The following is a 17,508-nucleotide window of genomic DNA, read 5'->3' as shown; positions in this document are numbered from 1 at the left end:
GTATGTATATATGCATATATAGGAATGAGGTACACTGATGTTAGTTACGGACAAAATTCAGTATCAAAGTGACAAATAAACTACTTAGTTTGGTTGTTTGGTCCTCGGGAATATAGTACAATAATAGGCTAAGCACAAAGGTTAAAAGAAAGTTCTATAAAAGCGTGATCATACCAGCAATGGTTTCAGGAGTCGTAGCCGATATATAAAGGATCAACAAAGAAATATGAAAGTGGCTGAGATGAGGATGTTAAGACGGATGTGCAGTTCCGAGATAAGACTGATATTACAGTATAAAGCAGGATCCAGAGAGGAACTTGAAGAAAGTCCAAAGAGGAGTACAGTGATTAGATCATGATATTTAAAGAAAAGACTACGTTTGTAAAAGGGTCATGCACATAGAGGTGGAAGGAATGGGAAGAAAAAAAGGCCAAAGATCATATGGAAATGTAACATAGCAAATAGCATCCAAGAGAAAGGACCAAGAGTGTAATGCGCGGGACAGAAGTTGGGGAAGGTTTAAGGGAAATAGCGACCCTATGCATTTGGGTAAAATTCAAAGGAAAAAAAATATTAATATGCATAATAACATACACACACACACACACACATATATATATATATATATATATATATATATATATATATATATATATATATATATATATATATATATTTATATATATATATGCCTTTTGCTTCTCTGAGGTCTTGACCCATTTATGGAGGTTACCTCCAGTTTCGCCCACTTTCACCCTTGCTTTATTTAGGGTTACCCAGTTCTTCTTGGTGAGAGTTGTTCCGCTGGGGAGGCCTTTGTTTGGGCTGAGCAGGACCTCACTGGATGGCCATTGGTCACTTTCCCGCCATTTCTCTAGTCTGTATGTAGATACTAGTTCATCCACTGGTACAAGGCTTTTGCGGTATTTTAGTCTTCTTGCTTCCTGATGATTATGGAGTGGATTCTTGGGGTCATTAATTTTTTTAATTCTTTTCGCTTTGTGTTAGCTTTTCTCGTTTGATATGGGGTGGTGGGATACTGGCTACTCTGTGTAAAGTTGGTAGAGGTGTTGATTTTTTAGTGCCAGTAATAATCTGTCAGGATTTATTTAGCATTGGATCTACCTTATGTGCATGGTATGATCATCCTCTCACTGGTGCACAGTACCATTGCAGTAGAGTAAAAAAGTGCCAGGGCTGTTTGCCTCAGAGTCTCAGAGTATTTTCCCCAGCTGGTGTTGGCAAGTTTTCTGAGGCGATTGTTCCTAGTTGCTACTTTGTTCAGTTATATTTGTGCGTGCTTTAAGGAGAGCGTATTGTCAAGGGGGACAACTAAGCAGACTGTGTATAGGTGATCTTTAGTTATCTGTTTGGCTGGCAATTGTTCATGTGAAAGCAACAAAACTGTGTTTTGCTTAGAATGGCATTGAGGTGCCACATTTTGTAGTATGTAGAATGGGTAGTCAGGACACTTGACAGTCTGTCTTCGAAGATGTTGAAGGAGTTTAATTGTGTGATAATGCACAGGTCATCTGCATATATGTACCTGTGGATGTTCTGGTATTGCGTTTGGTCATTACTATTGATGTTAAATAGCGTTGGCACCAGCACTGACCCTTGTGGAAGGCCGTTGTTCTGGATCCTCCATCTGCTTTACCTGCAATCCATTTTTACCATTTGGTAAGCAGTGATTCAATGATGTGAACTAAGTTGGCTTTCCGTATAGTTTGGGCCACCTTCAGAAGGAGCGCTTTATGTTTTACAGTGCCATATGCCGCCATAAGGTCGACAAACACTGTACCAGTGATTTGTTTCGTCTCAAACCTGTTCTCGATGTATTGTCAGTTTTAATACCTGACTGTAGCAGGATCGACTATTCTACAGCCACCTTGGTCTGTCGACGGTTGTTCTTCGACAGTTGGTTGGATATGGGCTAAGATCATTCGTTCATACAATTTGTACAGGATACACAGTAAGGATATTGATCGATAGCTTTTGTGGAATGATGGGTCTTTCCCTGGTTTCAGCAAGGCCATTGATCTTGCTCTTCTCCTGTATTTGGTAGGTCGTTGCACAGGCATTGAATAGTGACATTTTTTTTTTTGTCTCTGAAATGTGAGATCATTTCTCTCGTTATACCATCGAGACTGGTCGCCTTCACGGATTTGAGATGTTTCATGACAACATTCAGTTAATCTAAGGTGAACAGTTGGAAGTTGTCGTCACTGTCTTGCATGATACGGTCAATGACCTGCCTCATTTTCTTTAAGTAACACCGCCCTCTGTTGTGAGGATTACCACAAATTCCCTTAAATATCGAACTCCCACTGCCATGAGATATAAAACCAAAAGGGAAATTCATCCTGTGATCCCGAGGAGGAAGGAATTTGATATTAAAAGATAATTGAAAGTCATTTGATGATTGATATTTGAATGTATGAAAACCACGAGTGTTGATGATATTATTGTTGTATATGGACATTTATTTGTATTCACTTATCTATGCATAACAATACTACAACGGCCTCACACTTTCTCAAGTTTTGACCAAGAATGAGAGAGAGAGAGAGAGAGAGAGAGAGAGAGAGAGAGAGAGAGAGAGAGAGAGAGAGAGAGTCCTCTCGCACATTATAAAGTAGTTGCTCCAAACAGGTCCTCTTCTCTTAGCAAGAACTTCGGTGATTAAAGCAACGCGAGAAAGTTCAAGAGTCACCTGCGCCACTCGACTGATGCTCATAATGTTGCACTAATCATTTTCTTATAAATTTCTCTCATTTTTCGGCGAATTATAAGTAAAAAGAAATATATTTTATATGTTCAAACAATAAATTTTTATAATTTTACAAAATCCATGAATGAACAAACAGCATTCATATAATACTCTATCATTATAGCTTCACAAATGTGTAAAGACAATGGTGAGAAGAAACTTCCAAGCCAGATTCATTACCAATTTCAACGATTTCATTAAATCTAAAAGGAATTATGTCTTGAGCTTTAGGGTACGAGCGAGTTTTTACTCAAGTGAAAATATACATGAATGAACTGGAATCAAGTACCTTTATTAATCAACATTAAATTAGTCTCTTGATAGAATACTAATAATCAAAGCGTTCTGTTGTTCCCCAATAATTGATTTATATTGGTCCTTTGTCAATTAAACAATTGGGAGTGATCAAGCATTTCTTTTAATTGCCTTTCAAAATCCACTCTGGCATCACATTAAAACAAAGAGAACGGCAACTGTTTTTCACCAGTCAGCTAACCATTTAAATTGCTTAAAATAAACAAAGATTTTGCCTTTCGAAAGCACCAGAATCAGAACCATTCTCTAGGTTTCTTTGTTCCTCACAAGTAGAAAGATTAATATACTATAAAAAAAACATATCATATCATGATCATCAGGCTCTCTACGGCAAGTATCAGCTCTATTCGTTGCCATCTGTTATTAACTCGTCATTCTTAGATTTGACCTTTCATGCATTGACTACGATTGTACATCACATTCTTTAACTCAAAATATTCTACTCTTCAGTAGTTGTTAATAATCTCTATAAAAACTAAAACAAATGAAAAACTTTAAGACTTCTGTCTCAATTGATGAAAATAAAACTTCGGGAAAAAATGGACACCGTCTGTGGTCCACTTTCGATTTTTTTTCTCCTGAAGATTATTCAACAAGTGCAATTCGTGTTCGTTCAAAAGCAGAAAATATTAATCTGGAAGATAATTACGAGGACGAATAGGGATAGCCAAGGTATTCAATATGTCATCCTTTCAATCGTGTTTAATTTCAGTCTGCCATTATTTGTTAAAGATGGGTATCCTTTAGTGCCACATTCAGCTGTCTTACGACACTGGATGATCGATTTGAAATCATTAGAGAACCATGTGTTGAATTCCTTTACTTCTGGGTACACTCTCATTACATTTTTATCTATATATTTCTAATTGTAGGGAAGTTTTGCCTTGTTAAATAATATCAATAATTATAATAATAATGATAAAAGTAATTATTTTAATATTAATCATTAGAAAAATAGTATGGAAATATATAATTTATTGTTCAAAGTACAATACAATAATACAAAACAGTTTCAGGAACATATTCAAGGTGTATAAACTCGACACCATGAAAGAGCGACAAATATAATAACAAACCTAAATTCACATATAATGCATATTACCTATTATTTTCAAGTTAAGTATGATTTGAAGGCAGATGACATCAGCCCATTTCATAGATTTCATGCACTGACATTATGTCCTACATATTTCAAGCAGACCTGACTATTTCACTAACAAAAGTCACATGCTTTGTTTAGACAATGAACAAGATATGGAGGTTAGCTTAAGTGTGGATTTAAGAAGGTTGTGAATCAATTCAATAATACAAATACTTTTTATCATTTGTCATTTCCAGTTATAGTTATAAACCTCTTTGAGATCAGAGTCTGAAAAGTTGGAAGATTTTATCCGAATTTCTGGACATGCATTTTACAAGACATCGTTAAACATCTTAAACTTTCTTAAACTTGCTTAGACATTTTCTTGAGAAGAACGCCACAATGAAACAGGTTAGAATAACAAAAGAAGCAAATGGAGCGATATCTATTCATCGCGTAATTCAATCAGTACTTAGGTAATCAGACTCTACTATAATCAACAATTTAACAGCAACGCTGCTTAGATCTAACTTCCTTTTCGAAATATGAACGCAATTCTCTGCACCCAACACAAGCAAATCCCAGCTATCTTTGACTTTTTTTTTCTTTTTTTCTCATCATTTGAGTTTTCAAACCGAAAACTGCAAGTAACTTTCAATGTGGATTCATTTTCAGGAACTCATGTAATATGTGTTACTTTAACGTTTCATAAAATCCGTTATGTATATTTTTTCTTTATTGTCCCGCAAAAGTATTTTGGAGCATTTAAGTGACAATTTAGGTATCTCTCTTATACAATTCAAATTAAACGCATTGACCTAAAAACTTTATATTTTCTTTAGCTAAACAAACTAGCAATTTCCCCTTACTGGTTATGAACATCTGGGGCATTTCAAGGACCCCAACAACGATTAAATGCATATAAAAAAAAATCTGTACTATAACAAGGCTATAACAATGATCTTAAAGTAGAATCGTTTGGAATTGAGAGAAAAATAATTGGAATAACTACAACAACGTACCGAAAAAGGATGTTAAAGAAACCTTTGAAATTTCTTTGTTGGAGAGTCGTAGGTTTCAAGGGGACAAGAAATTTGTCACCGGAATTGACGCGAAACGATACCGAAGAGACGGGGCGATGACTGAGAGCCAAGCAGCAGTTTGCTTCAACAAATTGTCAGCAATATTCTTTAGCTCCGAATTGCGAGTGTGAAAGTCATCACTGGAAGATGAAAGGGCGAAAAGGAAACCTATCCAGTGTAGTGAGGAGACGCTTCTATTGCTCCGGGAAGAGAAATGGAAAACAGATTTATATATATATATGTATATATATATATATATATATATATATATATGTATATATATACATATATATAAATATATATACATATATATATACATATATACATACATATATATATATATATATATATATATATATATATATATATATATATACACTGTATATATATATGTATATATATATATATGTATATATATATATATATATATATATATATATATATATATATACATACATATATATATATACATATATACATATATATATATATATATAATATATATATATATATATATATATATATATATATATATATATATATATATATTTCGTTCCTGTCACGCCTAGGGGGATAAATATATTTATACCCTGATGAGAGGGCGTACCCCAGGAGGTATACTCGGCAACCGCACTCTCCCACAAATTGTCGAACCAGCGGGTTGTAATTAGGAAAAGGGGAGAGGGTGGGAAGGGTAGTGTGAGTGTATGTGCAGATGCAAATGATCAACATGGTCTCTACAACTCTATTAAAATTTCATATGGCCCAACAAAAAGTAGTATACCTCTTGTTCGCTCTCTAGAAGGAAACCTCCTAAAAAACAAACAGGAGATAATAAATCGCTGGGCACAACATTTCAGCTTGATCCTTAACCAACGAAATCCTGTAGAGCCTAATATCCTCAACAACATCCCTGATGTTCCTCACTCAGAAATCCTAGTTACCAACCCCACTTTCCCAGAAACTATACAAGCCATCAGGGCCATGAAAAACAACAAAAGCCCCTGCCCTGATGGTCTACCAGTTGAACTATTCAAGGAGGTGGGCTACTTACTCCATCAACATCTCCACAACCTTATTCTCTCTATTTGGAACATGGAAGAAGTCCCCCATGAGTGGCTTGTCTCAGACATTATCACCATCCACAAACGTAAAGGGGACCGTTCCCTCTGTGACATTAGCAGAGGCATCCCCTTGCTCAGCGTTGCAAATAAAATCCTGGCAAGAATAATGCTTGCAAGGCTTTGCAAACACATTTCAGAAAATGTACTACCAGAGACGCAATGTGGCTTTCGTAAAGAACGCAGCACTTGTGACATGATATTCGTGGCCCGACAACTACAAGAGAAATGCCATGAGCAAAACCGTGATCTTCACATAGCCTTTATCGATCTAACAAAGGCCTTCGACACAGTGAACAGAGACTTTTTATGGACTGCTCTCTCTAAATTTGGAGTACCTCCAAAATTCCTTAACATTCTAAGGAACTTACACAATGATATGCAACCCTGTGTAAGTATGGGTGGTAGTAAATCACAACTTTTCAGGGAAGAAACTGGAGTAAAACAAGGATGTGTCCTGGCTCCAGTGATATTCAACATCTACCTCACTGCAGTCACCCTCCTGAGCCACCAACAAGTCAACAAAGATGATCAATTTAAAGTGCAGTTTCGACTAGACGGAAACTTATTCAACCTTAGGCGCCTCCAGTCTGTGACAAAAACAACAATGACACACCTTATGGAACTCCAATATGCAGATGATTGCGCTCTAGTGGCTCACTCACCAGATGCCCTCCAACGTAGCCTTACCATTGTCTCATCAATTTACCGAGCCATGGGGCTCAAAGTTAACATCAACAAAACTGAAATCCTATCCCAGCAAATAATTGCAGGAGATCCCCCAGTATTTCATCTGAATGGGGAAGCAATCAAACAAGCTGATAGCTTCATCTACCTTGGAAGCATCTTCACTAAAAAACACAATATTGATGAGGAAATGGTTGCCCGGATAAATCATGCCTCCGCATCTTTCGGCCGACTCAGGGCCAGAGTCTTCCTAAATCACCACCTCAAGACAGAAACAAAAGTAGCCGTGTACAGAGCTGTCTGCATGTCCACCTTGCTATATGGAGCAGAATCCTGGACGACTTACCGTCGACATGTAAAACAACTTGAAGCCTTCCATATTCGCTGTCTTCAGCGTATATTAGGGCTCACATGGCAAGGCAAAGTACCTCACTCTGAAATTCTCCACCGTTCAAACCTGCTGAGTATAGAATCCACATTGACAGAAAAACAACTCAGGTGGATCGGCCACATCATCCGTATGCCAGAACATCACCTTCCTCACCAGGTCCTCTACAGTCAGCTCCCTGAAGCTCGGCGTAATCCAGGGGGTCAGAAAAAGAGGTACAAGGACAACATCAAAGCTACGCTCAAGAAGCGCAACATACAACCTGAGCAACTAGAAATGAACGCCTCTGACAGACCACTATGGCGCTCACTCTGTAAAGCTTGAGTCAATCAACTTGAAGACATCCGGAACCAGGCAAGACAACAGCGCAGGGAGAGAAGACAAAACCATCAAGATCGGATACCCCCGGTCAACCCAGGCCTGACTTGCCAGTTGTGTGGCAGAGTGTGTGGATCCAGAATTGGTCTTCACAGCCATGCAAGATGGCACCAACGTCAACAGATCTAACTTCATCCCCATCACAGCGAAGCAGAAATCGTCTTCGATTCGAAGGACAGCAATAACTAACTAACTAACTAATTCATCTGAATATTTAGATAAAATTTTTGACGGCTCTGATACACCAGTGTGTACATATATATATATATATATATATATATATATATATATATATATATATATATATATATATATACATGTATATATATACATTTATATATACAGTATATATATAAATATATAAATATATATATATATATATATATATATATATAAATATATATATATATATATATATATATATATATATGTATATATATATATATATATACATATATATATACATAGATATATATATATACATATATATATATATATACATAGATATATATATATATATATATATATATATATATATGTGTGTGTGTTAGTGTATGTGTGTCTGTGTACTGTTTATATATATGCACAAACACACCCACACACACACACATATATATATATATATATATATATATATATATATATATATATATCTATATATATATATGTATATATATATATATATATATATATATATATATATATATATATATAGATGTAAATATATATATATATATATATATATATATATATATACATATATATATATATATGTGTGTGTACTGTTTATATATATGCACACACACACACACACACACACACACACACACATATATATATATATATATATATATATATATATATATATAACTTATGGTACTTGTTATAGCCTTACAGGAAACGTAGTTATTCTCTGCAAAATATCCTAAATCTAAGACTTCTAATAAATAGATGAAATGGACAACTTATTTGGTAACTGATTAAAACAAATAGTTTTTTTTTCGAGAAATGGTATGGGCATCTAGTCAGTTTAAAAGATAAGAGCAATTTTAAACCATTTGAGTCTGCTGTCTTATCATAGTCTGCCTAGCAAAAGTCTGGGACGCCGTCTCTTAAAAAATGGAAGAAACATGAATACTTCCTCTGTGCTGAAACAGGAAATGAAGTTAAGCTGTTTATATCCGCCTCAATGATACTCCAATAAGCTTATGACCTCTACGGACACTCCAATCGAGGATACATGTTTGCAGTTAATTGGGGAAAGAACAGAGAAGTAACTTAAAGATCATAGCCAAGAAATGAAAACGAAAAGTAATTGTAATAATAAATAAAGTTTCCCTTGCTTTGTGGAGGACGTTGAAGAGCTGGTTGAGTCTTTGCAGAATATCTAATGTCCCCAAAGAATTCAAACCTGAAATACACATTTTAATTTCCGTGGAGAAACAACTTGTACCCCCTCTTGCCTCTGTTAACAAAAGTTATTTCGTAGATTGTCCATCTTTAATTCAGGTACTTTGTTCATTGTAAATTAATGGTAAGACTGTTCTCGTGAGCAGCAACTCTGCCAACCATTTCTGGAAGATATGAACTGTTCTTCTTGCATTATTCGTCATTTAGATAATTAAAAACCTGCTATGTAATTTAGGTTCTATCATGATAAAATTTCACGTTTTATCTCTTTTTGATGAAGAAAATGAATTAGGTACTAAATGATTTCCTTATCTTTTTTGGATAGAATTGCATTTAAAAATTTGGGTTAGAAAGCCTGTCAGTAAACCCCGAGACGCCATTCGGTGCTCAATAGCAACTGGGGAAAAAACATTAGTTATGGTATGAAAGAAGATCTCAGAAACTGGACATCAAGATGAAGTACCGGAAGCGGGAACAAAGGTTTGGTAGATAGCTAAGTGAGCGCAGTTAGTGATCTAAAGGAGATTGCAAAGACCTTTAAATAACGTCAACAGTGCACCATTTGAGGTACACTGAAGACACGTCTCCTTAAAATCTCTCATTTCTTTATTATATGCATATATATGTATATGTATATATATATATATATATATATATATATATATATATATATATATATATATATATATACATACGGCGTCAATGACCTTAGATGTCAGTATACCAGAATATTTTGAATCAATTAATCAATCAATATATATATACATATATATATATATATATATATATATATATATATAACTATATCTATATATATGTACATGTATATATCTATACATATATATGTATATATATATATACATATATATATATACATACATATATATATATATATATATATATATGTATGTATATATATACATATATATAAATATGTATATATATATATATGAATATATATATATAGATATATATATATATATATATATATATATATATATATATATATATATATATATCGTGCTAGTTACGTCCCAGTTAAGACTTTCAAAACTACTGTATCTATAGCAAGATTTGTAAGAACTTAAAAGGAAGTTATCGTTTGAGTTGACAGATTGATTGGGGACTGACCAGTTCTGCTAAAATACATTTTATTGGGAGCCACACAATTTTCGAAAGAGGTAATTTTATCTCACATACATCAAATGCTAAAAATCTCAGAGCGTTTCAGATAATGAATTTAGCTGATAACAAAATGCAAAAAACGTTCTAAATATATTACATACCATCATCTGGAAAAAAAATCAGTAATAAAAATGGATCCCAATCGTGAAAATATTCATTACTGATTTGCATGGCATACAGCAATTACAATAGCGAAAGAGGGTATTTTCACGTTCACTCACAAATAGAGAGAGAGAGAGAGAGAGAGAGAGAGAGAGAGAGAGAGAGAGAGAGAGAGAGAGAGAGAGAGAGAGCAACTGCATTAACTCATTCACAAACCTTTGTATTCGGCACTGATGGTCAGCAAATAATGTCCATTGTTTCCTTCGTAGTCGAGAGGTCTCGTGTTATATAGAAGTCCAGTACTGTCGATGCCGAAGTTATCTTCATCATTCACGCGGAACTCGATATCAGATGCAACCAGGACCGTAGGAGACACCAGGCTTACCTTTGGTTACAAGAGATTACGTTCATTAGTTCACATGCAGCTTTTGTCGATTTATTTTTATTGTCCTTTCAAGAAGGTGTGATTTAAAGCAAGCCCATTAAATTAATATAATTTTCCTTGGTGGATATCCTTAGTGAATTCTAGAACCCCTGTTATCATTACTTCTGCAACGTTTTTACTTTTTACTTGAATTCATAAGATTTTATCATGACCTTAAAATTTACATACATACATACACACATACATAACACGCGCACACAAACAACAACAACAACAGCAAATGTAGCCGTTTCTAGTTCACTGCAAGGCAAAGGCCTCAGACATGTCTTTTTTCATATCTGGGGTTTACCCTCTTTGACACAACTATGGTCATTGACGATTGGTGATGGTGGGAGATTTAAGTCTGATCACCAACACCAAACCAATCTAGTATGGATGGGCCTGACTAGTACAGCTTTGCTGATCATTATGAATACAAAGACAATTACAGACATCAAACCACTCCACACGATTATCGACCCTTTACTGTATCCCATAACTTTAGACCAGAATGACTTAAATATATTATCCACGAGCCAAGAGTGTGGAAACCATTGTGTTCAGTTGATGATCCTTCAGTAAAGGAATGTAAAACGATTAATATTCAATAGGAACAGTCATGTGTGTAGGTATAAGTAAGTACACATATAAGTGCTTTTCTAAAGGGTATGAGAATTAATCTTAACTCTTTAAAATTATTTCTGAAAAATAAAAGAATTCTAAGTTTTTCAATGATTAATGTCAAAAAAAAAAAATTAATGCTTCGTCGTAAAAATAAGATTTACTGACTTCTTTGTACCCGATTCTCACGCTCTGAACGAATTCCGCTTGAGCTCTAAACCTTTAATGTCATGAAAGCAACTGAGAAGTAGCAACCCACTCATTTATTACCTGAAGGAGGTACAAAAGGGAAAGAAGGAAAGAAAGCAATCAATACTCCTTGAGTAAGTGGCAACACTGAATCACTGGACTTAATCTTTTTTTTATTATGTCCGAGAACGAGACTAATGTATTTCCTCCTTTGTTCAAGCACTTCTGAATAAGAATGATTGTGTCAAAAATTTTTGATAATAATCTAATATTTACAAGAAACATCTGTCTAAGAATTTTAAATGAAAATAGCTGGGCCGACTTCGTTACTAAAGTACACAAACAGATATAAGATATACATAAACATAATCAAAATGAACAAAATATTCATATTTATAGATAGAATTTACAACAGATTACAATACTCTTCAAAGAATAACTTGAGCACATAATTCGTATTCGTATGACGCAATTTAATATATTTAATTCAAGTGCTAGAAAATAAGGCATTTGTATTCTTCAATTTCCATCTACAAAAACTAGAGCTCATTATTCTAACGCTAATATACCAGCAGGTGTCACGATAAAGAAAGGTATAAAAGGAAAAATATAAAACTATGAAAAATTATCTTGGTCGAAGTGTGTCCAATGACCCTCGTTATGAATGGAATGTCTGCGTCGTATTTCACGTTAATATTTATGAGAGTGTTCGCTGGGAACGTAAAACATGGACTTCACATTATAGCTTGCATTTAAGAGTTTATTCTCCTCAGTATTCGGATATAGCTCATAACTGGACGTACATTTGCTTTGAGGAGAGAAGGAGAGAGTAAATGCCATGGCAAATCTATTTGGTACGGGAGTCCAACGCTTACCAAATGGGATTGTTTTCTCCCCTCAATTATGGTAATTTTTCAATAGCTCTTAGTAATTGGACATTTTTGCCTTGATTTTTTTCATGCAATTATCTGGCCACTACGTGAAGCACTATTCATACATAAAAAATAACGGTACATTATGGCTGCAGTTGATCATAAACTGTGATGTGTGTTAGAGAAAGATATTATTTAGAAAAATTCCTAACATAAAACTTTTTCATGGCAATCACAGGAAAACATCTGTGTAATCTGAATTTGACAAACAAGAAAATGCCGGGTTAAGTACGGGTATCTAATTTTCTTATTACCAACAAAAATAATAGATCAGTCTGGTTACTTTATGTCATATCACATTGCAATTCAAAACTTCACTGACTATCTCAGACACCAGTAAGCAATTGACTATGCACTATTATAGGAAAGTAATGTTGTTGAGCTTAGTCAGACTATTGCATTAAAAGCCTTCCTGAAAAATTTCAAAGGATACAATTATCGTTCTCATCAGTTTCTTCCCACTAAATCTGAAATGGTTACTAAATCTTATGAAATGTTCATTCAAAAATTGACGAATTCCTTAAGTCTTGTTTTATCCAAATCTTGAATGGCCTTAATAACTCGTTTGACTCTTATATGGCAAAGCATATTTCGCTTCCAAATGCTTTTAGAGGAATCAAACACTTCCTTTCTTTTCAATAATCCTTAAAATCGACATATGTTCATAATTTCGAGAAACAATTTACCCTCACAACTTTAATCTTGCCAATATTCTTTTCAAATCAATCAGCCCACAAACACTTAGAAAACATTCCATTCGTCTCTGTAAGCTGTTAATTTTATGAAAGATTAAAACTACACCATCCGATTAAAAATACAGTAACTGTGCCTTTCCTTATCCAGGAAACTTCCGCTTATATCCAACGTCCTTTCCCTAGTTCCTTCATCAGTGTACTAAAAAAGAAAAAGCTTGATCAACCAGAGACATAAAAACTATTATCTAGATACCATCTTTCATTTTAAGCTTGTCATTCTCCAACCTGCTTAAGCCTATCCTAACACTTACTGTGCTTTCTTTGTAAAGGTTTTTAAATTTATTAATAAATATCCTCTAATTTCTCTAATTGCAGAAAACTGGCAAGGGGGGGATTTCTATATTCAAGTAACCTCATAGATGTAATGACGCAGGAGACCAGTTTCTGCTAACAGTCATAAATGTATAAGTTTTTACCTTCTCTTTTCATCTTTTTCCCGGCTCCCACCAGTCACAATGCTTCATGCCATATCTTCGGCGAAGAGAAATGAAGAAACAGAAAGGGGAATATGGAAAGTAAAGTAGCATAAAATAATTATTGAGAAGAAAGAAGAAAATAAGAGCTGAAAGCTTGACCTAAAACCCCGAGATTAACAGCAAAGAGCAGTATGAATACTTAAATACATAAACCCTTCATCCTCAGTATAATTATAAGTTTGCCTTGTTACGTAATGGTATACAGGCAAACGAATTACAAAAACTAATGCTTGATATTCATACGGATGCATAAGAGTCCTCAAACCTAAAATTCACCTGGCTAATACACCTTCCAAGGTTAGTAAAACAAAAAACAGAAATATATCAAAGTGTAACGGAAGTGGGAAAAAAGGTGTCTTGGTTGATAAATGGTCCTTTGAAATAATCACAAAAAATGACAAATTCGGAGATAATTTGTATTTTTCCTAACCATACAAACCTTAGCTATTTACATAGGGTTTACTTTCGGCGTAGCTGAAATGACGAGCCATTAGAATTTTAACGAGGGTGTATTACCCCCGCGCTAGTTAGAAAGGGGGTAGGGGAGTGGTAGCTAGCTACCCCTCCCCCCCTCACACACCGGTGAACTGTTTCACTTCACTTAAAGGTAGGACTTGCCTTGGAGGACAGGGCTGGCGGGCAAATATGTGTAAATAGCTAAGGTTTGTATGGTTAAGAAAAATACAAATTATCTCCGAGTTTGTCATTTGTTCCGTAACCGAAATACAAACCACGCTATTTACATAGGGTGACTTACTCTTAGGAAGGGTGGAAAGTCCCCAGCCTTACTGGCTTTGGCTTACCCCGGAACTCAGAATCCGAGTGAGCAGCACTCGAGAAAGAGTCCCTGCCCCTCGCAAGTTTCTTGCTACGCAAGAAATGTGCGGCTTACATAAGCTTGTGTGTGGAGGGAAGAAGTGTGACTTGTCCTAGGAAGTCGACCTGAAGTCCTTTAGCTGGAATTCTAGGCTAGGAAGTTCCCAATACCACCTCGTCAGGGTATGGGGGACGCGACAGTATTAACTTAATACTAGGAACACAAGGAAGCATAGTATACCCGCAGAGGTTTGAGGTCAGCTATGCAGAGAACCCAGGATGCTGCTTTCCCCAAGAGAGGGGAGGATGAAGAAAGAAGTAAGGGCCAGACATACTTCTTTCATTCATGCAGTCTAAAACCGGATAACAATGCCCTCAACCTTCTGCTATCTGTCCATTAAGGAGCCTGAGGTTAGACCAGCTGTTGTGTAGCCACCACAGGGCCGATAGTAAACATATCGAGGCTCCTGTGGGTCACGTCCTGCAGGTAGTGGGCTGTGAAGGTCGTTAGACGCTTCCAGACTCCAGCTTGTAGCACCTGTGTCACAGAGTAGTTCCTCTTGAAGGCCAGGGACGTTGCGATGCCTCTGATATCGTGTGCTCTAAGGCGACGTGATGGAGGAGGGTCTGGATTCAAGGCGTGATGGATGACCCTTTGAATCCAGGCTGAAAAGGCATTCTTGATGACCCTCTTCTGCGTCCTCCCCGTGCTCCCAAACAGGGCTTGCACGTGAGGACGAACTGCAGCTGTTCTTTAAGATAACCCCTCCGACTCCTTACTGGGCATAGTAGGAGAAGGTCTGGGTCATCTGTTACGGAACAGAGACTCGAAATCCTGAAGGAGTCGAACCGAAGGTCCGGGACTCCAAGATTTTGAGTCTAGTAACCAACTCAGGGACGAACCTGAACGTTACCTCCACCTATCCTCTTGATTGGGCGACGTCGTACAAGAGACCATGAAGTTCGCTGACACGCTTGGCCGAGGCCAGAGCAAGCGGGAGCACCGTCTTCCAAGACAGGTGACGATCAGAAGCCTGGCGTAATGGTTCGCAAGGAGATCTCTTAAGAGCCCTAAGAGCCCGAACCATGTTCCACGGAGGAGGTCTCACTTCCGACTGGGGTCAGGTAAGTTCGTAGCTTCGTATGAGCGAAGAAAGATCCAGCGAGGAGGAAATGTCTATTCCTTTCAGCCTGAAGGCCAGGCTTAAAGCTGAGTGATAGGCTTCCACCGCCGAGAGCGAAAGGCGCATTTCCTCCCGCTGATATACAATAACTCCGCTATTGCTGGAATAGTGGCATCAAGGGGAGAGGTACCTCTCCCACAACACCAACCACAGAAGACTCTCCACTTCGCCTGGTAGACCCCTGCGGATGACTTTCGCAGGTGTCAAGACATCCGCTCCGCAACTTGTTGCGGAACGCCTCTCTCTATGAGGAGATGCTGGATGGTCTCCAGGCATGAAGCCGAAGCGATGCTACGGCTTGTGGTAGATGTTGCAGTGTGGATGTTTGAGTAGCTCGTGTAGTGGGGGAAGCTCTCTCAGGGGTTCCGTCAGGAGATGCAGAAGTTCCGGGAACCACTCTGCATGATGCCACAGCGGAGCTATCAGAGTCATCGACAGGTTGACCGATAGTCTGGTCTTGTTGAGCCCCCTTCTCAACAGACAGAACGGTGGGAAGACGTAGACGTCGATGTGGTCCAACCGTGTAGGAAGGCATCTTGCCAGAGTGCCTTGGGGTCTGGGACTGGGAGTAGTACAGCGGCAGCCTGAAATTCAAGGCTGTCGCAAACAGGTCCACAAGGTCAGGACTTGTTGGCTACCAGGGGGGGCCGAAGACCACTCGGTACTCTCTATCTGTGAGGCCCTGCTCAGACTGTCGGAGAGCACATTCCTTTGTCCGGAATGAAGCGAGCCGATAGGGTATTGAGTGGACTTCGTTCATCTCAGTATCTCTACTGCGAGATGAGAAAGTTGTTATGAAAAGGTACCTCCCTGCTTGTTGAAACAAAAGGCACTACCGTGGAGTTGTCGTTCACAGAGTGACTCGCCAGGGTCTGTTGGAAGTGTTGAAGGGCCAGAATACGGCCTTCATTCCTAGCAGATTGATGTGGAGGTACCCTTCTGGTTCTGACCATAGGCCTGATTCAGAACGTGGGGACCCGCCCCCCCTTGTTTTGACGAGTCCGAGAACAGCATCAAATGCGGGGGAAGGACGAGAAGATCCATTCCCTTGCAAAGGTTTCCGTAGGTCAACTACCACTGCAGGTCCATTCGTTCCGCAGGTCCCAAAGGGACCAGAATGTCCGGGAATCGTTGTCTTGATTCCACCGGGACTTGGGCTGGAAGCTCTCCTCGTCTGAGGAAAGGTTCTGCGACTCTCCTCAGCATTGCTATCCTGTCAAATGATGGGGAGGCTTGGAGATTGGAGTTTAATATCATGCCTAGATATCCCAGTTGTTGAGATGGGAGAAGAGAAGACTTCTCGAGAATTACCATGATCCCTAGATCTTGGCAAAGTCCCAGAAGCTTGTCTCGGTGTCGAGTTCACGAATGCGTGCCCGTTTGTGTCCACATTGACACGAACTGGCACGACGAGTTCACGACGAGTTCACGCATAGTTTGCGCACTTCCTGCATTGGCACAACAAGTTCACGCAATTCAGATGGTGTCGTGCCGACTTGGCCACGCCATATAAAAACGGGGCCTTTTCAACCCTTGGTCATTCTTGGATTGGCTTTGGAAGAGACAACCATGCTTACTGTCAGAGACACCAT

The 17,508-nt window shown here is 37.5% G+C and overlaps 1 protein-coding gene across 1 annotated transcript in view; it reads right to left on the bottom strand.

Moving 5' to 3' along the window:
• The window catches only part of LOC137643216 (DE-cadherin-like), a 184,242-nt gene extending 167,069 nt beyond the window's left edge, over positions 1–17,173 (bottom strand). Inside the window, exons 1-2 of the mRNA XM_068376064.1 lie at positions 17,063–17,173; positions 10,736–10,904 (exon numbers count right to left, since the gene is read on the bottom strand). Of these exons, the coding sequence (XP_068232165.1) occupies positions 10,736–10,904; positions 17,063–17,173 (280 nt within the window). The remainder of the gene's footprint in view (positions 1–10,735; positions 10,905–17,062) is intronic.
• Between the last annotated feature and the right edge of the window lie 335 nt (positions 17,174–17,508).

The sequence above is a fragment of the Palaemon carinicauda genome, chromosome 6, assembly GCF_036898095.1.
Source record: "Palaemon carinicauda isolate YSFRI2023 chromosome 6, ASM3689809v2, whole genome shotgun sequence".
Taxonomy (NCBI): domain Eukaryota; kingdom Metazoa; phylum Arthropoda; class Malacostraca; order Decapoda; family Palaemonidae; genus Palaemon; species Palaemon carinicauda.
The sequence above is the reverse complement of the archived record's forward strand: the minus strand, read 5'-3'. Positions and strand labels throughout refer to the sequence as shown.